The sequence below is a fragment of the Hyperolius riggenbachi genome, chromosome 2 (assembly GCF_040937935.1).
Source record: "Hyperolius riggenbachi isolate aHypRig1 chromosome 2, aHypRig1.pri, whole genome shotgun sequence".
Lineage (NCBI taxonomy): Eukaryota > Metazoa > Chordata > Amphibia > Anura > Hyperoliidae > Hyperolius > Hyperolius riggenbachi.
In genome coordinates, this window is record NC_090647.1 from 394174759 (window position 1) to 394201340 (window position 26582).

Here is a 26582-nt window from a genome sequence, read left to right on the forward strand (position 1 = left end):
CCAGCGATCCCAAAAGAACAGGGATCGCCGATTCTCAGGCGACTGATTCTCAATACTTGAATGGGCATATGATCCACATATAGCTTTAATGTAACGTTTAGCATCTTGCACAGTTTGTTAATTACTTTCGCTCTAATAGCGGTCTGTCTCTCAAACCTCGCTTGTGCTATTTGGCTACCCCCTCAGTTGTCAGTTTTTACTGTGACTGGAGTATTCCAGGTACATCCAGCCCTGTTTTGGACTGGACCTGGGAGTGATTTTTGTTCTGATATTAGCCAGTTAGGCTTTGTTCTACTGATGCCTGTTATGCAGAATTGTTGGTTTTATATAAGTTTCTTTTTAGTTTTAGTTTTTTTTTTGGTTTTTTTCTTGTTGCTTACCGAGAATTATTGCTGTCCACCTGGAGACCTATATCTATATGTGGGGGAGGAGACACATGTTCTGGGGGGGGGGGGGGGGGGGGCCGGAGTGGAAGGGAGACCCCTCATGCCTTGGAGAAATTTCTTTTTTGATTGTGTTATCAATGGCTCTTACATGAAATTAAATGGCGTTGAAATGTATTACACATAATGTACAGGGGTTTAATTCCCCTCAGAAAAGGCGTAAAGCCTTTCAGCAATACAAATCATTGCAGGCTGATGTACTGTTTCTACAAGAAATGCACTTTGCACGAGTGAACCCCTTGAAGTTATTAGATAAATCTTATCAAAAAAGTTACGCCACTACATTCTCTTCCAAGGCAAGGGGGGTCGCTATTGTTATAAACTGTTCTTATCACCTTGCTTCGACACCATCGTCTCACAGACTGTGAGATCACTTGACTCTCCACACAGCAAACAGGATATAGACTTTCTCAGGCTTCTTATGTTATTTATTCAGGAAACAGGAATACAGATAGATACATTCATCTCCTGGCAAAGCAGACTTCCATGTTGCGTTATAGCTGCTTGATTAGACTCCCTCTTGAAGTCTATCAGGTACCTTCTTCCTAACTACGTTACACTAAACTACATATGTACAACATACATTATATCAGATTACAGTAAGGAATAACATGCTTAGAGGTCCCAGTCGGCCTTGCGAGCTAGTGCAGAGGGAAGAAGCAGAAGTGAGTTCCCATCGCTCGCACCCCCTTTAATACCGACTAGGAAAGAGTTAAATATGACATCATCTTCGCCACCTCCTATATCAGTCTATTGGTGGACCCACTCGTGGTGTCATCATACCCGCCTACTCGATTAATAATCAATGAGGCACTTGACCCAGATGCAGGAATGTGAAATGTTTAGTAAACATAGCCAATGTTTTCTGTTCCTGTTGAGGTCAGAGTGGCCGATGGCCTTCTGTTAGGAACATGTTCTCAGTATCTGCGTGTATCTTCTGCTACACGCAGACCCTGAGATGCCTCTGCCTGCATCACCAACCCTCTATCTATTTTAAAGGCATACACTGCGGTCAAGCCTTTTACATAAAACTCAGGCCAAGTAACTGAGGCCTACTTAAATTATAACAATCCCCCCTAAAACGGCTTGACCCGCAGATCCCAGCGTCTGAACCTCCCAGTACCTGGTTTCTTTCTTGTATGTTTCACTTTTCGATGTTCGTGCTCACACAACTTCTCTGCTCTAGGCGGTTACCCCTGGAAGAGAGAGAGCAAGACCTCTTGGTCTTCCTGTAACCAGGCTCTCTGGGGAAGCCCTACTTCTAAGTCCCTCAATACCACATGCTCAGCATTTGCGTCACTTGCGTATCACTCACAAACTTGCATGACCACAGAAAAGTGAAACTCGTTTGGTTGTTACAAAACGGAGCAGTGCCAGGTGCCTTCTAAAAGAGCGCCTTTATACAATCAGCTCCTAGGTACTACTAAACCTATACACGTAACCCTGTATATCCCTTAATTTAAACTATTGGTTCCGGAGATTGTTTATGAGGCACCAATCTCTGGACCGGTTAATTTATTTTACGTAATTTTAACCCGCAACCTCACCTGGATAACGATGCCTAAAGTTGTCATCCCCATCCAGACGACCAGTGGGTGCAGAAAGAACTTTGGAACTGCAGATGCCCCGTCCGAGTGTCCCTGGAACATCACCGGAACCTTTGTCCACCAGGGCAGACTGGAACTCACCTGCTCATGTTTGTGTTCTACCTCGTTAAGATCACCTGTATCATGGTGAAATCTTACCTCTAACTTAGTGTACTGTTTGTTTAACCTTTGTAACAACATGTGGCCGTCTTGGATCAAACCCTGTTCCCCTTTGTCCCATGTCGTGTTCTCTTTCAGGACGGGAACTACCCGTGAAACTTTGACCTTTAGAGTTCTCTTAACAATTTGAGAAACAACGTCATCAAACCTGGATGACAGGATCCATATGGGATCTCCACTCACACAATATGTTCCCCTTGGAAACTCCCCCTTATCGGAACAATTATGAGAATATACCTTGAATGTATCATTAGACCTTATGTTAAAAAAACAAACCTTTCCTTCCGCCACCGGAACTATCGGTTGGGCTTCAGGGTGGATCTTTTGAATGGTAGCCTCGCACTCTGCGTTATTGAGCCTGCAGGCATCTTCACTAAATTTGACTTGCCCCAGCCAACGCAGGTACTTCTGCAAGAATTGCCCACATGAGGACAACTCTACTTGTTTCACCTCCCTGTCTAGCACCAAAAAAGGTTGACCTCTCAGGTCCTGGTGTAAGACACGGGTTGAGGTGGGAACTAAGGAAGTGGCGGTGCCTAAAGGAATGTTGCACCGTTTCCATTTGTTCACCCAAACATCTCGAAGCTGCCATGCAAAAGATCCTTCTCCAGAAAAATTAATATACCTCCCCTTGTCCAATCTTTCGCTGACACAATATGTCCCCAGCTGTCCTGATTGGACCTCTTCCCCCCTTATGTCCTGAGGCACACTATGTACCTGAGGTCGGGAAGACTGTACTCTCTGCAATCTTTCAATTAAGAGTACCTCTTCACTTACCCAACTATCATGAGGATAAGCTGCTGCATATGGACTGTGTAATATCGTCCCCTGTTGTGACCCGTGTAGTGTGGATGGGGTTCCCTGTGTGGGCTTTCCCTCCCCCGGGACCGCTCTCCCCACCCTCTTTGTCACCTGGAAATGTGGCTTGATCTCGATTTTTACTTCTTGTTTCGAGAACCTCCCACCCTTGGCTTTCCAGCCTTTACGTGTGTATAGTTGTTTCAGAGGCACTCTCTGTTGGTAGCTCCAGAGTGTGATGTTGTCCCCTGCGTCTCTCTGGTAAGAGAATTGACGCCTCCTGTTCGTTCCTCTCCAATCTGGAACCATCTCACTCTGCATAACCAAGACAAGGTACCCCTGAATCACACACTCCACCTTTTGCATGTACCCATTATACTGCAATGTACCTTTTAACAAACCTTTGGATCGGTGCATTGATTCTGGGAGTGTGGCATTCAATAGCAGATTTATACTGCCATTAAATTCCCACTGCCCGCACACTTGACCCTTCAGACCTTTCACCCCCCTTGTGCCATGAAATTTGCTTTCTCCTGGCACAAGTGCTCTTTTCCTCCGTCCCTGCATGGTCCATCTGTGCCAAGCGGAGGGAGGTGTGAAAGGATCAGTACCTTTGTCACCCAACATTAACATGCTTGGGCCTTGCATTCTCATTAACCCCTTATTATACATGAGAATGTCCTCTCTTCGTTCTCCTAGGACGAAATGGCAACCTAGGATCACCATCAGCACGGTACTCCTCATTATAAAAGCACCACCTTGGGAAAGAAAAACATTGGCAATTTGCACTATGCTTTGCTCAGACAGTTTTTTTAGACGTTTTCCGATCTCAGGAACCTCGGTTTTTAGTCTCTTTCCCATTTCAGGAATCTCGTGTTTTAGTCTCTTTCCACTCTCAGGAATCTCGTGTTTTAGTCTCTTTCCAATCTCAGGAATCTCGCTGTTCTCCAAGCTTAGATTGGCATCTGGAACCTTTCGCGTATCCGACTGACATCTCCATCTTTGCTGCCAGCACTGCAGCTGTCTCAATTCCATATTGCCAAACACCTGAAATCGAAATACAAACAAATCAATTCTTATTAATGATTTGGGATTCGCCCTGCGGCTTGTACTCTTTACACTTTAGATTGATCAATATATATCGTAATTGATCTCGTTGCTTTATGGTTCTCATGAACTCTGTTTACTCTTATTGGTAGATTGGAGTTAAACTTCACCCCCCTACCTCAGTACTATCCTCAGTACTCACCTGTTTAAAATATGCTCCCGCGGACTTCACCTTTGGAAGCTCGCTTCCCCTTTGGAAGCTCTCACCCCATTGCAGCTCACTCCACATCCCCCCTTATCTGTCCATGCGCGGCCGTCGCATGCACAGATTACGGATGCCACACCTGATGCTGCTTTGCAGGTGAGCCTGCAATGCACTTACTCATGGTCGCATTAACTTATCTAGAACTTCATTGCGATACCAGCTCTGCTAGAAGTTCTGTGTGTTGTACCCTCTGATCAATGTTTGCCGTGCCACCACCTAAACTACCAAAAACTGGCTGCCTCCCTGTAGGAAGGAGCACTTTACACTTAAACTACACAGGGTGCAGGGCTAAGCATACCAGCGTCACATGCCTGTATGCAGATCCCTGAATGCCCACTTGGTAGGTAGTCACATGGCAAACAGCGTACTGATACACTGTCACTCTGTAAACGGCAATTTTATCATCTGTATAATTGCCCCATGAACTGTTGTCAGTCCTTGTTCTTTGTGCTACAATTGATAGGAGCTGGAAAAAACATATTTGACCAATCAGTGGACGAAAAAAAAAAAAAACGCACAAAAAAACAGCCCCAGCCCAGCATAGACCTCTCAGTCAAGCTCTGGCCCTGTCCACGACAAAAACCGGAAAAAAAACGTTACCGGAAACCCGGATTGGTCAACTCCCTTTTTTTCCACCTCCGGCACCCCCTTGATGCACTGTCCCCCCTTTCCTATTGGGAACTCATGCTGCACCACCCATTAAGGTGCCCCACTCACAGGAATACTCCCATAAGCAACACAAGACAGACCCATTTCTGATCAGTACTGCTACGTGATTCCCTGCACCTAGCTGGGAAACACTTCCTATTCTGGCATTCCTTTCCATGGACCCAGGGAAAAGCTCTGGGGAAATACTGTGAGAACCGAGACACACAGGAGAATGTCTCTGTATTTCTACCCCCCTCCCTTTCAGCTGCTCTGCCCGGAGCCGCGAGCACAGCCTGACGTGACGTGGATCCCCCAGCCCCTCCTCCCCCCTGCCATGACGTGTGGGGGCCATGACTCTCGGGGGCGGGCTCTCTCCACTGCCACCATCTTCCTCCCAGAAAAAACGCAAGTCATCTTGGACATGTAGATGGAGGAAAAAAAAACATGCACCAACCCCGTGCACTCAAAAGCTTCCCACAGAACTCCGATCTTATGACGGCTGAAACAAAACATCCTGAACAGAAGGAATTCTCCACAACTACACCGACCTTTACTCATATCATAAACCTTTGCCTGGAATGCGGAGTGACAGAAACTTAACAAATCATTCCAGCTGTTAACAGATATCCGCGGACACAAACCTCAACCGTGCTTCCCCCAATCTGTAGAGAGGGGGGTGGGATGATGCACTGTATTGGCCCCCCTTCCCACTAAACCTACGCTCTGCGATCCGCCAGAAAAAAAACCAATAAAACCCATGACACTGAATCATGCTGAGATTACAGAAGCATCACGTAGCACTAACGAACTAATAGCATTGACTTGAACCAGTATCCCCACTATTCTGGGCTGCTCTCGTTATCCCAACTATGTTCCCTCCATTCCTCCCCCTAACTGCCCTCCCCACTATCCACCATCTGCGTGAGAGAGCACGAGATAAAAACAAACATCGCTGGCATCCCTCCCAGCCCAGAACTGCCCAGAGAGAAAACGAAACTATATACGCTGCCCACACTTTAGCATAACACAGAAAGATAACACACAGCTGTAGAAAAAAACACATCATGCAGACTGTTAACATATATAACAGACCACAAACATTGCTACAAAACCAAATAAACGAAACGCTATACTTGCCTGAGCAGAAGACTTTGTAAGCCTGCGAATTCGACCAGCTTGTGGCAACTTCACGAACCTTGAGTGGACCCCCTGGAATTACTGAGCCATCTCTGTGTACCCACACTGGCTCAGCGGATCGATCTCCAGCGGCAGCTGCCAGCCGGCCTCGGAGCTTCCAGTCACCTGCGACCCGGTTTTGGCTATGACTGATGTGCACTTCCAGTCAAAGTTTAACATCCACGCGGTTCGCCGCTGGTTTCCACGAATTGCAGCAGCCCGTCGTGTGCTTGCTTGGCTCACGCAATGCACACTCTCACACCAGCTTATCAGTATCAGCGTGATAAGCTTTACAGTCCGTGTCCGTCTATTCCGCTTGTTTTGCTGTGGAATATCTTGAAACCATTTTCCGTCGGCCCCGGCCCCGTCTGCCTGTATATTTAGGCAGGGAAGGATTTCAGGCACCAATTGTTATAAACTGTTCTTATCACCTTGCTTCGACACCATCGTCTCACAGACTGTGAGATCACTTGACTCTCCACACAGCAAACAGGATATAGACTTTCTCAGGCTTCTTACGTTATTTATTCAGGAAACAGGAATACAGATAGATACATTCATCTCCTGGCAAAGCAGACTTCCATGTTGCGTTATAGCTGCTTGATTAGACTCCCTCTTGAAGTCTATCAGGTACCTTCTTCCTAACTACGTTACACTAAACTACATATGTACAACATACATTATATCAGATTACAGTAAGGAATAACATGCTTAGAGGTCCCAGTCGGCCTTGCGAGCTAGTGCAGAGGGAAGAAGCAGAAGTGAGTTCCCATCGCTCGCACCCCCTTTAATACCGACTAGGAAAGAGTTAAATATGACATCATCTTCGCCACCTCCTATATCAGTCTATTGGTGGACCCACTCGTGGTGTCATCATACCCGCCTACTCGATTAATAATCAATGAGGCACTTGACCCAGATGCAGGAATGTGAAATGTTTAGTAAACATAGCCAATGTTTTCTGTTCCTGTTGAGGTCAGAGTGGCCGATGGCCTTCTGTTAGGAACATGTTCTCAGTATCTGCGTGTATCTTCTGCTACACGCAGACCCTGAGATGCCTCTGCCTGCATCACCAACCCTCTATCTATTTTAAAGGCATACACTGCGGTCAAGCCTTTTACATAAAACTCAGGCCAAGTAACTGAGGCCTACTTAAATTATAACAGCTATATTAATACATAACAGAATCACTTTTGAACATACTCAGACTTACAAAGATCCTGATAGCCGCTATGTCATAGTGAAAGGCTCTCTAATGGGGAAGGATGTCACTTTGTGTAATGTGTACGCTCCTCAGTCCTCTCAGGCACAATTTTTTAAGGATATGTTTGCTAAGTTAGAAAGTTTATTATCTGGCCACTTACTACTTGCAGGTGACTTTAATTGCGTCAGTAATATCTTAATTGATAGAAATTCATCTTCTACCCAAGGTAGAGCTTTTCCAAGAGCACTGAGGAGATTGCACAGGACATTTCAACTGACTGATCTTTGGAGGGCATTCCACACAGGAGATAGGAGTTATACCTATTTCTCTCACCCTCAACAATCATTTGCTAGATTGGATTATGTATTGGTCTCTCCAATTTTGTTGGCTAATGCTGTAGATGCTGATATTCATTTCTGTGTCTGGTCAGACCATCACATGGTTTCAAGTAGCTTTAAAGGGTTTGGGGTCTCATTCTCTCCATTATCATGGCGTTTAACCACTTCCCGACCGCCGTATAGACAATTGGCGGCCGGGAAGTGGACCCCGCAAGGACCGCCGTATTGACAAATGGCGGCGGTCCTTGTAGGGGCATGGGCGGAGCGATCGCGTCATCCGTGACGCGATCCTCCGCCGGTGTTCGGAAGCCCGGCATTTAGTCTCCGCTCGCCGGCCACTTAGCAGAGCCGGCGAGCGGAGGAATCCGTAAAATCAGCCAATCGGGGAGTATAAGGCACTTTGTTAGGTAAACAAAGTGCCTTAAACATGCTTCCTCCTCGCCTCGTGGTCTCATTGTTCCAGAGACCACCAGCGAGGAGGAAGCATTTTGTAAGTGACACTCCACACTGCTGATTTTTGTGCCTAGCCCCCCTGATCTCCCACCCCAGCCTTCATGCCCCCCCCCCTGATCACCCCAGCAGACCCCTGCCAGCACCCTTGCACCCCTATAAACCCACCCCCCCCACCTGCCACTAACTATTGACGCTGTCCCTTAGTTTAGGTCCCTAACTGCCTCCTAGTCACCCCTGATTCCCCTCCCCTACCTTTAGATCACCCCCAGACCCCATCCCAGACTACCCCCCTGTATACTGTATACATCTGTATACAGATACCTTACCCCCTGATCCCCCTCTGATCACCTGTCTATCACCTGTCCATCACCCCTCAGCACCCCCACCCATCAGAGCAGACCCTAACTGCCCCGCGGGGGCAACCGATCACCTGCCCAGACCCTTGATTGCCCTCATACCCCCCTCCTGATTACATCCCCTTACATCCTCTGCTCTTTGTTTACATCTGTCCTCCCCAGCAATCACTAACTGATCTGCGATCAGTAACCCCCTGTGTCTGCCTCTCATCAGATCAGGACTCAGTCTGCCCCGTGCGGGCTCCTGATCAACCCCCCACCCCCTCAAATCGCCCTCAGACCCGACCCCCCCCCCCTAATCACCGTCCGAGTGCATTGTATTGACTGTGCTGTGATTGTATTCGATTGTGCTGCTATTGTATTCGATTGTGCTGCGATTGTATTTGATTGTCCCGTGATCTGCTTCGATTGTCCCGTGATTGTTTGATTGCCTCTGAGACCCCACTTCCCAACAACCCCCACCCCACCACCACCCCCAATCACCTTCCGAGTGCATCAGATTTGATTGTGCTGCAATTGTATTCGATTGTGCTGTAATTGTATTTGATTGTCCCGTGATCGGCTTTGATTGTCCCGTGATTGTTTGATTGCCTCTGAGACCCCACTTCCCGCCACACCCAACCCCCCCTCCCCCCCCCACCACCACCTTCCGAGTGCATCATATTTGCTTGTTCTGCGATTGTATTCAATTGTGCTGTAATTGTATTTGATTGTCCCGTGATCGGCTTTGATTGTCCCGTGATTGTTTGATTGCCTCTGAGACCCCACTTCCCGCCACACCCAACCCCACCCTCCCCACCACCACCTTCCGAGTGCATCAGATTTGCTTGTGCTGTGATTGGATTCGATTGTGCTGTAATTGTATTTGATTGTCCCGTGATCGGCTTCGATTGTCCCGTGATTGTTTGATTGCCTCTGAGACCCCACTTCCCGCCACACCCAACCCTACCCTCCCCCCCACCACACCCAACCCCACCCAACCCCACACCACCTCCAACCACCAGCTTCCGAGGGCATCAGATTTGCTTGTGCTGTGATTGGAGTCGATTGTGCTGTAATTGTATTTGATTGTCCCGTGATTGTTTGATTGCCTCTGAGACCCCACTTCCCACCAACCCCAATACCTCTCAAATACTCCCTTTTGCTAGGTAGGTGCTCTTTTTTTCTGGGTAGTCTCGGAGGAAAACCCCATAAGTTTAGCAGTCCACAATCCGAAACAGTCTGTATGCATGTTGGATTATTATGGCTCTGTACATATTAACAAGCTGACACATCATTGCATTCCAGCGGTTCTGGAGGTGTGTTTAGCTTCTAAGGGTACAATGGTTAATTTGCATATATTCAGCAGTGGTGCCTGGGAGACATCTCGAGCTCACTCCAACCTGAATTATCGCAAATTCTTTCTGTTTTAGGAAAGCAAACTTTTGTTTTTCTTCACAATGGCAAGAAGGGGGCTTTCCGATGAGGAAGTATACAGGTATATGGACCAGTGGGATGAGTTCTTTTGGGAAGAATCATCCGTCGAATCATCTGGGTCCGAATTTGAACCTGTGGAAAGCAGTGGTTCCCTGACCGAAAGTGATGACGAGGCTTTGGTCCCGGCTAGAGCCAGGCGTACCAGACCCCATGTCGTTAGACCACAGGTGGCGCAGGATCCGCCTCAAGTGCAGCAGGGTGGTGCTAGCGCTCATGATAGTTTTCTTGGTGAGGCAGGCACCAGCAGCGCAGCATCTCCTGGACTTGGTACCAGTACTTCTGTAGACCCTGGTGAAGTGGTGAGCGCCAGCATGGAAGTTGAAACTGGTACGGTGGCAAGTGCAGTAGTACCCCCGTCGCAGCCACCAAGAAGAAGACGGCCCCGTAGTACCCATAGACTCCCAGAGGTGCTGGCACATCCAGATTGGCAATCCCCTGACTCCGCCGCACCCGTAGTGCCCCCTTTCACCGCCCAGTGTGGAGTCCAGGTGGCGACAGCTCATCTAGGAACGGCCCTAGACTTTTTGCAGCTGTTCATCACCCAGGTTATCTTGGACTTAATTGTGGTTGAGACCAACCGTAAAGCCACACAATTCATCACCGAGCACCCGGAGAGCAGCTATGCCCAGCCTTTCCGGTGGAAACCAGTCCAAGTTTCTGACATTAAAATCTTTTTGGCCCTTATCCTTCACTTGGGACTAATGAAACAGAATGTATTGCGGTCGTATTGGTCTACGAACCCAGTACATCATGTTCCCTTGTACCCTGCTGCCATGTCCAGGACACAATTTGAGTCCATCCTGCGCTTCCTGCACTTCAACGACGACGAAACCTGTCATGAAAAGGGCCACCCTGCTTATGACCGGCTCCACAAAATTCGGCCCCTCATAGATCACCTGTCATCAACATTTGCAGATGATTATATCCCTGAACAGAACATCTGCTTAGATGAGTCCCTCTTACGCTTTACCGGGCGCCTTGGCATCAAACAATACATCCCAAGCAAGCGCGCCCAGTATGGGGTGAAACTGTATAAGCTCTGTGAAAGGGCCACAGGCTATACATGTCGTTTTAGGGTCTATGAGGGAAAAGACTCAAAATTGGAGCCGGTCGGATGCCCTGACTACCTGGGGAGCAGTGGAAAGGTTGTGTGGGAGTTGGTGTCACCCTTGTTCCAGAAGGGGTACCATCTTTTTGTGGACAATTATTACACAAGTGTGGCCCTCTTTCAGCACTTAAAGTTAGAAGCAATCCGATGCTGTGGCACTGCGCGGCCTAGTCGCCAGGGCTTCCCCCAACGTCTCGTTACCACCAGACTTGAACGGGGGCAGAGGGCCGCCTTGCGTACTGACGACCTGCTCGTAGTGAAATGGAGGGACAAGAGGGACGTTTACTTTCTGTCCACCATTCACACAGACACGACAGTCCAAATTCAACGGGCAACTGCGGTCATTGAAAAGCCCCTTGTCGTCCACGAATATAATGTCAACATGGGAGGGGTGGACTTCAATGACCAGAGGTTAGCGCCCTATTTAGTTTCCCGGAAAACAAGACCCTGGTATAAGAAAGTGTATTTTTATCTGATTCAATTGGCAGTTTACAACAGCCTTGTTCTACAGTAAGGCTGGGAGAACTGGATCTTTCCTTCAATTTCAGGAACAGATCATTCTGGACATCCTGTATCCAGGAGGTGCCAGACCCCCCCGATGCAACTAGCCGACTGCATGGAAGGCGTTATGCCTATCAGATTCCGTGTGCCCCAGGTCAACGCATCCGAAGAAAACATTGTCGTGTCTGCAGCAGTGCTAGAAGAAGGAATGACACCAGTTTTTATTGTCCCAAATGTCCTGACCAGCCTGGCCTATGCATAGGGGAGTGCTTCGAGAGGTACCACGAGCAGGTACACTATTACAACCTAGGGAACTCCAGACACAGGAGTAGGCACACACTCAGTGGTCTTTCGTACACTGTCCCAGGGAGAGGAGAGGTAAGCTTGAAAACCAAACAGGAAAGCATAAAAGTCGGAAGGAGGATCGGTTTCCATGCTTGATATTGCTGATCTGTCCTGGGTTGGCGATATAAGACGGCATGTTTGAATTTCCCTTGAGTGTGGACACCCCCGGTTTATATGTGATTTACTTTGGGCCTATGATGATGCTTTAATGCCACACAGAGTCATCTCTATTGGCAGGCATATTGCTGTATCCTACAGGCATAATGCTGTATAATAAAGTTCTAAGGCCCAGTCACATAAGTTGGTGGCTCACCCTGAGTGCAGGGTGGCACGGGGTGTCTCTCTCCTGAGGTTATCACTGCCATTGATGTGGAGGAAGATCTGCCATTGATGTGGAGCAAGGTATGTTTGCTGTTCATTTTTCCTTTCAGCCCAGAGTGCATTACCCGTATACCCAATATAAGGAGTATAGCAGAAACTCCTAATACTGGCCATACATGTAATGATTGCAGAGACCCTAAAATGCCAGGACAGACTTCACAAATGACCCCATTTTGGAAAGAGGACACCCTAAAGTATTATGTGAGGTGCACGGTGAGTTCATAAAAGATTTTAGTTTTTGTCACAATTTAGCAGAATTTTTTTTAAAAATTTTTTTTTAACGAAGTGTCATTTTCCGTTTACTTGTGACAAAAAATAAAATTTTCAATGACCTCACCATTACCCTCATGGAATACCTTGTTGTGTATTCTTTCCAAAATGGGGTCATTTGTGGGGTTTGTTAACTGTCCTGGCAAGTGGGCGGGGTGCTAAATTTTGAGCACCCCTGTAAAACCTAAAGGTACTCATTGGACTCTGGGCCCCTTAGCGCAGTTAGGGTGCAAAGAAGTGCCACACATGTGGTATTGCCGTACTCGAGAGAAGTAGTACAATGTGTTTTGGGGTGTATTTTTACACATTCCCATGCTGGGTGGGAGAAATACCTCTGTAAATGACAATATTTTGATTTTTTTACACACAATTGTCCATTTACAGAGTTATTTCTCCCACCCAGTATGGATATGTGTAAAAATACACCCCAAAACACATTGTACTACTTCTCCCGAGTACGGCAATACCACATGTGTGGCACTTTTTTGCACCCTAACTGCGCTAAGGGGCCCAAAGTCCAATGAGTACCTTTAGGATTTCACAGGTCATTTTTGTTTCAAGACTACTCTTCACGGTTTAGGGGCCCCTAAAATGCCAGGGCAGTATAGGAACCCCACAAATGACCCAATTTTAGAAAGAAGACACCCCAAGGTATTCCGTTAGGAGTACGGTGAGTTCATAGAAGATTTTATTTTTTGTCACAAGTTAGCGGAAATTGATTTGTATTGTTTTTTTTCACAAAGTGTCACTTTCCGCTAACTTGTGACAAAAAATAAAATCTTCTATGAACTCACCATACTCCTAATGGAATACCTTGGGGTGTTTTCTTTCTAGAATGGGGTCATTTGTGGGGTTCCTGTACTGCCCTGGCATTTTAGGGGCCCTAAACTGTGAGGAGTAGTCTGGAAATCAAATGCCGCAAAATGACCTGTGAAATCCTAAAGGTACTCATTGGACTTTGGGCCCCTTAGCGCAGTTAGGGTGCAAAAAAGTGCCACACATGTGGTATCGCCGTACTCGGGAGAAGTAGTTTAATGTGTTTTGGGGTGTATTTTTACACATACCCATGCTGGGTGGGAGAAATACCTCTGTAAATGACAATCTTTTGATTTTTTAACACACAATTGTCCATTTACAGAGATATTTCTCCCACCCAGCATGGGTATGTGTAAAAATACACCCCAAAACACATTAAACTACTTCTTCCGAGTGCGGCGATACCACATGTGTGGCACTTTTTTGCACCCTAACTGCGCTAAAGGGCCCAAAGTCCAATAAGTACCTTTAGGATTTCACAGGTAATTTTGAGAAATTTTGTTTCAAGACTACTCCTCACGGTTTAGGGCCCCTAAAATGCCAGGACAGTATAGGAACCCCACAAATGACTCCATTTTAGAAAGAAGACACCCCAAGGTATTCCGTTAGTAGTACGGTAAGTTCATAGAAGATTTTATTTTTTGAAACCAAATTTCTCAAAATGACCTGTGAAATCCTAAATCTGTGAACTCACCATACTCCTAATGGAATACCTTGGGGTGTTTTCTTTCTAGAATGGGGTCATTTGTGGGGTTCCTGTACTGCCCTGGCATTTTAGGGGCCCTAAACTGTGAGGAGTAGTCTGGAAATCAAATGCCGCAAAATGACCTGTGAAATCCTAAAGGTACTCATTGGACTTTGGGCCCCTTAGCGCAGTTAGGGTGCAAAAAAGTGCCACACATGTGGTATTGCCGTACTCAGGAGAAGTAGTATAATGTGTTTTGGGGTGTATTTTTACACATACCCATGCTGGGTGGCAGAAATAATTCTGTAAATGACAATCTTTTGATTTTTTTTTACACACGGTTGTCCATTTACAGAGTTATTTCTCCCACCCAGCATGGGTATGTGTAAAAATACACCCCAAAACACATTATACTACTTCTCCCGAGTACGGCGATACCACATGTTTGGCACTTTTTTGCACCCTAACTGCGCTAAGGGGCCCAAAGTCCAATGAGTACCTTTAGGATTTCACAGGTCATTTTGAGAAATTTGGTTTCAAGACTACTCCTCACGGTTTAGGGCCCCTAAAATGCCAGGACAGTATAAGAACCCCACAAATGACCCCATTTTAGAAAGAAGACACCCCAAGGTATTCCGTTAGTAGTACGGTGAGTTCATAGAAGATTTTATTTTTTGTCACAAGTTAGCGGAAATTTTTTCGCAAAGTGTCATTTTCCGCTAACTTGTGACAAAAAATAAAATCTTATATGAACTCACCATACTCCTAATGGAATACCTTGTGGTGTCTTCTTTCTAAAATGGGGTCATTTGTGGGGTTCCTATACTGCCCTGGCATTTTAGGGGCCCTCAACCGTGAGGAGTAGTCTTGAAACCAAATGTCTCAAAATGACCTGTGAAATCCTAAAGGTACTCATTGGACATTGGGCCCCTTAGCGTAGTTAGGGTGCAAAAAAGTGCCACACATGTGGTATTGCCGTACTCAGGAGAAGTAGTATAATGTGTTTTGGGGTGTATTTTTACACATACCCATGCTGAGTGGGAGAAAGATCTCTGTAAATGGACAATTGTGTGTAAAAAAAATTAAAAAATTGTCGTTTACAGAGATATTTCTCCCACGCAGCATGGGTATGTGTAAAAATACACCCCAAAACACATTATACTACTTGTACTGAGTACGGCAATACCACATGTGTGGCACTTTTTTGCAGCCTAACTGCGCTAAGGGGTCCAAAGTCCAATGAGCACCTTTAGGCTTTACAGGGGTGCTTACAATTTAGCACCCCCCAAAATGTCAGGACAGTAAACACACCCCACAAATGACCCCATTTTGGAAAGCAGACACTTCAAGGTATTCAGAGAGGGGCATGGTGAGTCCGTGGCAGATTTCATTTTTTTTTTGTCGCAAGTTAGAAGAAATGGAAACTTTTTTTTTTTTTTGTCACAAAGTGTCATTTTTCGCTTACTTGTGACAAAAAATAATATCTTCTATGAACTCGCCATGCCTCTCAGTGAATACTTTGGGATGTCTTCTTTCCAAAATGGGGTAATTTGGGGGGTATTTATACTATCCTGGAATTCTAGCCCCTCATGAAACATGACAGGGGGTCAGAAAAGTCATAGATGCTTGAAAATGGGAAAATTCACTTTTTGCACCATAGTTTGTAAACGCTATAACTTTTACCCAAACCAATAAATATAGGCTGAATGGGGTTTTTTTTAATCAAAAACATGTTTGTCCACATTTTTCGCGCTGCATCTATACAGAAATTTTACTTTATTTGAAAAATGTCAGCACAGAAAGTTAAAAAAATAATTTTTTTGCCAAAATTCATGTCTTTTTTGATGAATATAATAAAAAGTAAAAATCGCAGCAGCAATCAAATAGCACCAAAAGAAAGCTTTATTAGTGACAAGAAAAGGAGACAATATTCATTTAGGTGGTAGGTTGTATGAGCGAGCAATAAACCGTGAAAGCTGTAGTGGTCTGAATGGAAAAAAAGTGCCTGGTCCTTAAGGGGGTTAAAGCCCACGGTCCTCAAGTGGTTAAATGATTTACTTTTGCAAAATCAGTCTAATGTTGATGAGATTCAAAATATTTTAGAAGAATATTTTATACTCAATAATAATGGAGAAGTTTCACCAGAGGTCTTATGGTCAGCGCATAAAACTGTAATAAGGGGCAAATTGATTGCTATGGCTGTTAAACGCAAAAAAGAGCGTCTCGCTAGGATACAACATTTATCTCGTGAACTGGATAGTTTATATCGTAGGCAGAGTTTCACTGTGGACTCTGTAATGGTGGGAAAAAAGAATAGAGTTAGATAAATTATTATCAGAAAAAGTAGAAAAAACCCTGAAGTTTGCTAAAGCTAGATTTCTCTTATATGGTAACTCTGCAAGCACTATGTTTGCTCGTAAGTTGTCTCACTATTATAGACCTCCACATGTATATAGACTACAATCAAGATCCGGTAACCTTGAATCTCTCCCAGAGAAAGTTACGGAAATATTTAAAAATTATTATACTAAACTTTTTGCAGAACCTGAGGAAATAAATTTATCAAAGATACAGGATTGGTTAAACTCAGTCACGCTCCCTGCTTTAGCTTCATCTTATTTGGAAAAATTAAATGAACCGATCAAACCATCAGAAATAACTGAGGTAATAAAATCCTTAAAGGTAATGAAATCACCAGGCCCTGATGGCTTCTCAAGTCTATACTATAAAAAATTCTCACCGACTCTTGTCCCATATATGGTTGATATGTTCAACAGTATTTTTGATGGCCATAAATTCCCTGATGACATGACTTTTGCTAACATGACCCTACTCCCGAAACCTAATCAGGACCACTCATTACCCCAAAACTTTAGGCCCATTTCCCTGATTAATAATGATTCAAAAATGTTTGCAAAAATTCTGGCAACACGGCTTTCTAGAGTTATACCTCTGTTAGTTTCTAACCCACAAGCAGGATTTATGCCTAATAGACAAACTGTAGATAATAAAAATTATGGATAATATATCCTGGTTATGCGCTCCTCACTTCAAACCAATAATACCACTAAACAATAAAATATGCTAAAATCCACTCAATTAATATCACAATGGATGGATCGCCTTCTGTTATCTCCTGTGTGTGCCTCACAGTTCAACAATCATATATATAAAAAGACAAAATGGCGCTCAACACCCTTTCCACATATATCTGTCCTCAGGTTGAGCTCTGTTCCTTCCAAAGTCCTGCAAAATTCACTTGGTCTTCATGAAATAAAACATTTGAACGCTCACCAAAACTCGTGGCCGATCAATTACAATCAGCTTGTCACACTTTTGGCCCAGCCAGTATCTCTCAGACTTCCCGCTCTGCTTCAATTCCTCCACACATGTAAAGAGAAGTAAGGTACAGACACATAGCGTAATACTGCTACATACATATACACGCTTATGCACCAGTGTGTACCCCACTAATAATCCAGCATCACCCGGTGTGTCCTCCACCAAAGTAATAATGCAAGCCTCTCACCAGATTGCCTGCGCTGACCAGCAGGGACCAGCAACAACAGCATGTGGCATCAGCCAAAGTTTTTATTGATGCTTAGATCACTTGTCCTAAGACTCAGAAAGATCCCAACATAGCATAATTCCGTTTTTATTAAAAAGAAGTTAAAAAGTAGTGCACTTACAATCTCCAAAACATCAATGCGCATATAGAACAACGTGTAGCGTCTTCCGTGCTCCGTAAGCCACGCCCTACTAGTTTCGTCACTTGACTCATCAGGGGCTTGGCCTATCGGAGCAGCAAGACGCTATTTATTTACTTCCCCTTCTTGTAATGCAGCCTCAAGCGATGCATTCATTCGCCACTCGTTGTCACCTGACCGCAGGAACCTAATCCTATTGGTTCATATCTTCCACTAAGAACTACATTTCCCAAACCCACTTGCGCGCTGCCACCTGACTTTAGAGCCTGTTCCTATTGGTCTGTGATTTGTGTTGCGAACTACATTACCAGAACATCGGCAAATTTTAGGCTCGCACTAGCAATTGGCCGCGCAACCCACCCCCTATTGACCAATGGCATACGCTGGGAATTACTGAAATGAATCTCCCGATTCAGCCCCTATATTAAAACCTTTAGATTTATTGGACTGATAATTTTACTTACGCTATCATGCTACTCACACAGGATTGTAATAATATAAAAAAAATTATATATAAAATATAAAGTATAAAACAGTTTCCCTCCCAAAAAGGGTAGATTCTACTAATTTACTCATTTCTAGCTGAAAGGAGCTAATGGCAGGCAAATTCTATGTACAAACCAATGTGGTTTTTACCCAGAGGGGGATTATTTACTTTCTAACCAGCTACCCCTCATAACTATAAAACAGCTCATGAATATTGCATAAAGCTGCATTACACTATCCCACATACCAATTAGATATTGACAATAAAATTATTAATAGTAAAAAGGCTGCCCCTCATAAAATTGGAGCAGCTCCCACAATGTCACATACAGCCCTTAGTATACATCAACAACTGATTTTATAACATTTCATAATCGAACAAAAGAGAGAACAGTGAACACCATCCCATATGTTACCCATGAACCCAGAAACAGCAATATATCCCCATGAATTAGTTTCAGCGGACATCACAACTATTTTCATAACATTACAACCTGGAAAAGAGAACATTCTCCCATATGTTACCCATAACCCCAACAAACAGCAAATATCCCCATAACTATCAGCGGACATCAGTCATCTGCTATAAAGCAATTGATGTCCACTTCCACATTGAGACCGTTAGGGGTCAACGATTTCATGTCATATATCCACTTGGTCTCCATTTTAGATAGATAATGTTCGATTAGTCTGTAACATCTTACAGGATGTGAAACTTAAGGATAATAGATTGCTTATGCCAGTGTTTCTCAACATTTTATTGGTATGTATCCCTTTGGAAACCCTGTACTTACCAAGTACCCCCTAGTATAGTAAACATTATCACAAGTACCCCTTGACAAATATATATTTAATCATAGTACATAATTGGTTCTAAATCATTTCCAAGCATTTACTATTTATTTTAATTAGCTAAAACACCTAATTTGGTGTTGTTTTAATAAGATTTATCATTTTCTAAAACTCTAAATTTGTTATACTTGGTTAAGTATATCAAGCCTGAGTACCCCCTGGAACCATCAGAAGTACCCCCTGGGATACGCGTACCACACGTTGAGAACCTAGGGCTTATGCTAAGCTTAGATTTGCATAAAGCTTTCGAATCGGTCCTGTGGCCATATTTGTACCAGGTAATGGAAGGAATGGGACTTATGGGTAATTTTTTAAGGGGAGTCCAAGCATTATACAATAATGCTAAAACCAGGATTAAACTACCAGGAGTATTTTCGGACCAGATACAGTTGCGTAGGGGCACCAGACAAGGGTGCCCACTTTCACCTTTGCTGTTTTCATTGGCCCTGGAACCACTTTCAATGGCAATCCAGTCTAATGAAAATATCAAAGGATACGAGATCAATGGATCTGAGTTTAAAGTAGGCTTTTATGCAGATGATTCTCTGGTGTTTCTGTCACAACCTTTGACTTCCCTGCCCACCCTTCTCCCCCTGCTGGACTCTTTTGGCAAAGTTTCCGGACTAAGAGTTAACATGGAAAAATCCCAGGCACTACCAATAAATCTCCCCCGTGCAGTGGTGAAATTATATCAAGCTAATTTTGATTTTAAATGGCTTAACTCCTACTTAGGAGTTAAAATTACATCTAGTTTTTCTTCACTAGTGTCATCCAATTATGATCCTTTAGTACTCTCAATTACTCAAACACTGCAAGAATGGTCTAAATATAAAATCTCCTGGCTTGGGAAAATTGCAGCTGTGAAAATGGTTATACTGCCTAGGATACTATATTTCTTTCGTGCAATTCCTCTAACTCCTAAGAGGAAACTTATTGAGACATTTCAAAAGGTGATTGATAAGTTTGTTTGGAACAATAAGAGAGCTAAATTCAAAACCTCAACCCTATATAGAGCAACTACCCAAGGGGGTGTGGGGGTACCCCACCTGTGGTCATATTTATTGGCGGCTAGATGTTCTCAAATAATAGGCTGGTTCAAACCAGAGTTGAATATTCCATGGATCCAATTTGTAACATTATCGGTGGAACCATATAATATTCAATCTTTGATATACCTACCGGATCACTACCTGAGGCAGATTTATAAGTGCAATCTGGTTGTGGCAGATTCATTGTGTACCTGGCTCAGATACCATAAAAAATTCCAATTAGGCTCAAAGTTTGGCCCTAAATTATCTTTTATTGGTCACCCGGAATTTCCTCCAGCCTTTTTAGATCACAGAAGTTTTCACTGGTGGATTTCTCAAGGATACACTACTGCTAATACATTTTGGTAAGGAGACAAATTCCTCCCCTTAGAAGTGCTTCAAACTAATAGACAGATTCCCAGTTCTGAACACTTTAGATATTGTCAGCTTAAAAAAATTTTTGTGCGGAATTCCACTTCTGGTGGTCACCTAAATGCTACTTTTTTGAAAATTTCTATCTTTCAGAACAGATCCCAAAGGGGATGATTTCTCCTATTTATAATTATCTGAGAAGCTTTTCTGAAAAATGCAAAACAAGTAGCATGGTGGCCTGGGACTTGGATCTGGCACAGAATTTGGACATAGCTGATTGGAATAAAATATACTCCAATATAAAAACTGTTACAAAATATGCAGCAGTTAGAGACACTGTGTTGAAAGTAGCTACGCGATGGTATCAGGTCCCAACCAGATTGCATAGGATGTTTCCTCAGGTATCTCCGCAGTGTTTCCGTGGATGTCAAACTGATGGCTCTATATTGCATTTATTCTGGGAATGCCCGAAAGCAGTGGGGATATGGACACAGGTGGGTTCTCTCTTAAGCAACTTATGTGAAAAACAAATTAATCTGGAAGCTATATAAGCACTATTTCTAACCCCTAATCCTCTAATACCGAAATCATGGAGGAGAGTTTATTTTGTGTTATTATGCTCAGTGTTATGGGTAATAGCATGTTCTTGGAAACAACCAGACCTCAATTTTGACAAAGTTCTCTCCAGGGTGGACAGCATTATGTTGACAGATCTTATTTTTCATACAATTTTTGATACTATGGAGAAATATCACCTACATTGGGATGACTGGCATTCCCAAAGAATGAATATGCAATCTTCATAGTCACAATTTTTTGTGTAAAACTAATTTATTTGTATGTGAAAAATGCTTTAGGATGTAGTTTTACTATTTGGCCACAAGATGACAACAGTAACTTTTCGTTTAATGTGACCTGCAAGCGTCCTTCCAGAGGCTTGCAGGAAGTACTAGGAGGCTGGGAACGTTTTTTTTTTCACAATGATTGCGCTGCTTATTGGAGAAGCAGCGGATCATTGCGGGGCTTAGATCAACTAACGGGAATGGATTTTCCCGTTCATTGATCTCCGGGCGAGCGGCCGGTGGCGTGTTTACGAGCGGGAGTGCGTGCTAGAGCGAGCGGGAGCGCGGGCAGCGGCGGGAGCGCGGAAAGTACGCATTTCGCCGTCCCTGGTGGTGAAAGGATGGAAAAAGGGACGGAGAAATGTGTACGCGTGAGGGTAAAGTGGTTAAATATCGTTTTCAACCTCATTCTGTTAGAAATACATCACTTTTGGTATTAACTTTGTTTTTTAGACTTATATTGCGTTGATTATAGTTTTCAGATTTATTAACTTACAAATATATCGCTCTTAATTTTACCGTTATTTTAGGATTTTTCATGTGTTCATGATTGTAAGGCTATTTATTCTAATATATATATATATATATATATATATATATATATATATATATATATATATACAGGATCTTCTCAAAAAATTAGCATATTGTGATAAAGTTCATTATTTTCTGTAATGTACTGATAAACATTAGACTTTCATATATTTTAGATTCAAATACACACAACTGAAGTAGTTCAAGCCTTTTATTGTTTTAATATTGATGATTTTGGCATACAGCTCATGAAAACCCAAATTTCCTATCTCAAAAAATTAGCATATTTCATCCGACCAATAAAAAAAAAGGTGTTTTTAAAACAAAAAAAGTCAATCTTCAAATATTTATGTTCAGTTATGCACTCAATACTTGGTCGGGAATCCTTTTGCAGAAATGACTGCTTCAATGCGGCGTGGCATGGAGGCAATCAGCCTGTGGCACTGCTAAAAAGCTTTGTGGAGATGAAGATTTCATTTTTCAGCACGACCTGGCACCTGCTCACAGTGCCAAAACCACTGGTAAATGGTTTACTTACCATGGTATTACTGTGCTCAATTGGCCTGCCAACTCTCCCGACCTGAACCCCACAGAGAATCTGTGGGATATTGTGAAGAGAAAGTTGAGAGACGCAAGACCCAACACTCTGGATGAGCTTAAGGCCGCTATCGAAGCATCCTGGGCCTCCATAACACCTGAGCTGTGCCACAGGCTGATCGCCTCCATGCCACGCCGCATTGAAGCAGTCATTTCTGCAAAAGAATTCCCGACCAAGTATTGAGTGCATAACTGAACATAAATATTTAAAGATTGACTTTTTTTGTTTTAAAAACACCTTTTTTTATTGGTCGGATGAAATATGCTAATTTTTTGAGATAGGAAATTTGGGTTTTCATGAGCTGTATGCCAAAATCATCAATATTACAACAATAAAAGGCTTGAACTACTTCAGTTGTGTGTATTTGAATCTAAAATATATGAAAGTTTAATGTTTATCAGTACATTACAGAAAATAATGAACTTTATAACAATATGCTATTTTTTTGAGAAGATCCTGTATATACCTTTTTTCTATTTATAATATTATTAATGAGTACGTGATTTTAAGGCTATTTATTCTATTACAAATATATAAATTATTATTTTTTAATTTCAATAACTTTTATTGAGAAAGATAACACAGAGATACACATATAAGCATATAATTCAACTGTATGAAAATCAGTATACAATAAAATTGTAGCTCAAATAGGGTAAGATAAGGTAAGAATTCTGGTAACAGAGAAACACAAAAAAACAGTATAGAGATGTTAACAGTAATATCCTCAATTGCTACATGAACTATGTCCTGCAGAGGAGAACATACTGTGCTTATAATTTAACTTATAAAACATAACACATAACGTAGTTGTGGGTAACATAATGATAAAATAGAATATAGTATGTAGTCAGCAAAAGCTTGAACACCAATGCCCAATATTTAAGGGTTAATATGACTATTTCCTCTAGAATGTTAGTAATCTGATACTCACATTATGCTGTGATTGGTACTATCTGATAAGATTTGGTTGGAAGAAGGTAAGAGGTAGAGAAATAAGTGAAGGGTCATATACAGAGTGATGTACGGGAGTTACTGTTGAGGCGAGCTGAAAAGAGAATTTCAAAATTTACATTTGTTTGAGCAGTTGCCTTAACTTGTATTATGGACGGGACCTGTGGGGATGCCCAATTTGCTAGGAGGAGTTATCTAGTGGCAAACAATATGTGTGAGACAATAAGTCTGTACGATGGAGGGATACGATCCATATTAATATGGAGGATGGCTAATGCTGGGTCTGGGAGACTCTGGTGACCTACAATGTCACTAATGGTTCTGAAAACATTTTTCCACAGGCCATGCACTAAAGCAGTGCTGTCCAATTGGCGGTCCGCATCCGGCCCACTAGGCCTCCGGCTGCGGCCCCCCTGATGCCTGCTCCATGCTGTGGCAGCGCAACTTTAAAAAAAAAAAACCTTTCCCTCATGCTGCGGACTATAAATATTTACAGCCTCCCCCCTCGTTGTCCCCCGTGCTGCTGCCGCCTCTAACTCACTTCAGATCAGCGGCTGGCAGCACATAGGAACCGGCCAATCTGACTGCATTTTGTGGGCACATCTGCGGCCAATCTGATTGCATTTCGTGGGCACATCTGCAGCCAATCTGATTGCATTTTGTGGACACATCTGCAGCCAATCTGAATGTATTTTGTGGTTAAATCTGCTACCAATCTTTGTCTATTTTGTGGGTACATCTGCAGCCAATCTGAATGTATTTTGTGGGTAAATCTGCAGCCAGTCTTTGTGTATTTTGTGGGTAAATCTGCAGCCAATCTGAATGTATTTTGTGGGTAAATCTGCAGCCAATCTGAATGTATTGTGGGTAAATATGCAGTCAATCTTTGTGTATTTTGTGGGTAAATCTGCAGCCAATCTGAATGTATTTTGTGGGAAAATCTGCAGCCAATCTTTGTGTATTTTGTGGGTAAATCTGAAGCCAATCTTTGTGTATTTTGTGGGTAAATCTGCAGCCAATCTGTAACGATCGGTGTAACACAGAGAGGATCTGATTACCGGTGAACTTCAGTCTCACCAGGAATACAGAATATACCCGATTATTGGTGATCTGCAGTATCACCGATAATCAGATATATCTACTAACCTCTGGACACCAGAGAGAACAAGTGAGTGTAATATGCAACAGTATAAGGTCATAACAAATAATACAATTCAATGTTCCTAATGCTAAGGTGTGAGCTCCTTGATGTCAACACCTTTGGAAACTATGCTAGAACACAGATACAGACAAGGTCTGATTGCTACCACGTTGTGATCGCAACGGCAAACAACCAGAGAATGACCAGCACCCAGTATATATAGTAAAGCGTTCTCCAGCGCCTCCCCTAAGTGCTGGACCAATGGCAGGTGGTGAAAATGTCAGCTGACCCTTTTCTGGCTGTCATATAAGCTTTGCCTCTCAGCGCGCGCGCGCGTCCTTCTGAACCTGTGTGGACTAGCAGTCCCAGCCACACCAGACATGTTTTGCAAAGTATCAGCTGACTCGGGCGTGGGAGCCGCCGCACCGCTTTCCGCGCAAGCGGCGGACTCTCCGCGTCTAACCACCATGTCAGGGGTATCGCCATGCATACAAACCGCCGCGTCCAACGCGAACTCCACCGCTCTGCCTAAGCAGCATGCGGCGGTTTCTTCGCGTTGCGCCGCCATGTCGGACGCGGAAACAGCCGCCTCACTCTGAGCCCTTGCGGCGGCTTTTCCGCGTTTCCTCACAGTACCCCCCCCCCGAGGAGTGGACTCCGGACAGCTACTACCAGGCTTCTCAGGATGCAACGCGTGGAACTCCCTTCTTAATTTGTCCGCATGCATGCGACATTCAGGTACCCATGATCTCTCCTCAACACCATACCCTTTCCAATGAACCAGATATTGTACTGAGTTCTGAACTATGCGAGAGTCTAAAATCTTCTCTACTTCGTACGCAGGTTGGTCATCTATCATCACAGGAGGAGGAGGAGTGGGACCCACATGAACTGCTAGCTTAAGCAGGAACACGTGAAAGGATCTCACGCCGCGCATACAGGCAGGGAGGTCAATGGCATAAGTGACATTGTTGATCTTTCTAGTTACTGGGAATGGACCCACATACCTGGGCCCCAACTTAGCTGAGGGCTGTTTCAAGTTCAAGTGACGTGTGGACACCCAGACTAAATCTCCTGGCAAAAACCTCCACTCTAAGGAACGTCTCTTGTCAGCTTGACCTTTTTGACTTTGAAACGACTTCTCCAAATTATTTTTCACAAACCACCATATATCTTTAAATGACCTTTGCCAGGCCTCCAGAGCTGGAAACGGAGTGGAGGCGACTGGCAATGGGGAGAATTTAGGCAACTTCCCGGTCACTACCTGGAATGGACAAAATCCTGAAGAGGAACTTTTTAAATTATTGTGCGCAAATTCTGCGAAGGGTAAAAACTTGACCCAATCATTTTGTGCTTCTGCAACGTAACACCTCAAAAACTGTTCCAATGATTGGTTGACTCTTTCTGTCTGACCATTGGTCTGTGGGTGGTAGCCCGACGAAAATGACAGTTCCATGCCCATTTGGTGACAGAATGCCCTCCAAAATCTGGAAACAAATTGGACTCCCCTATCTGACACGATGTTTTCCGGAATGCCATGCAATCGGAAAACGTGGGTGATGAACAAATCGGCTAATTCCTGGGCTGAGGGGAGTCCTTTCAAGGGCACGAAATGGGCCATTTTGCTAAAGCAGTCGACTACCACCCAAATGACCGACATGCCCTCAGACCTGGGGAGCTCACCCACAAAATCCATGGATAAGTGGGTCCATGGCTCACTCGGGGTGGGCAAGGGCTGCAATCTTCACACAGGTGCCAGTCGGAAGGGCTTACTCCTCACACACACCGCACACTCTCTAACAAACTCTTTGAAATCGGCTGCTAGAGACGGCCACCAAGCGCATCTGACTACAAGGTCCTGTGTTCTGGAGGCCCCAGGGTGTCCCGCATTCCTGTGTGAATGGAACATCTGCAAAATCTGAAGGCGAAATGGCAGTGGGATAAACATAACCCCTTTGGGCTTCCCCCCGGGGATGTCCTGCTGAAAAGGAC

At 44.0% G+C, this 26582-nt stretch overlaps 1 protein-coding gene across 14 annotated transcripts in view; it reads right to left on the reverse strand.

The window, feature by feature from the left end:
• Window positions 1–26582, reverse strand: part of PLXNA2 (plexin A2) — a 3799727-nt gene that overhangs the window by 1937749 nt on the left and 1835396 nt on the right. Inside the window, exon 18 of one of the 14 annotated variants that reach the window (XM_068269775.1) lies at window positions 917–4054. The exons of the other annotated variants lie outside the window; for them this stretch is intronic. Within the exon in view, the coding sequence (XP_068125876.1) occupies window positions 1964–4054 (2091 nt within the window). The 3' untranslated portion in view covers window positions 917–1963. Of the gene's footprint in view, window positions 1–916; window positions 4055–26582 lie in introns of those variants that run through there. 14 annotated transcript variants of the gene reach the window in all.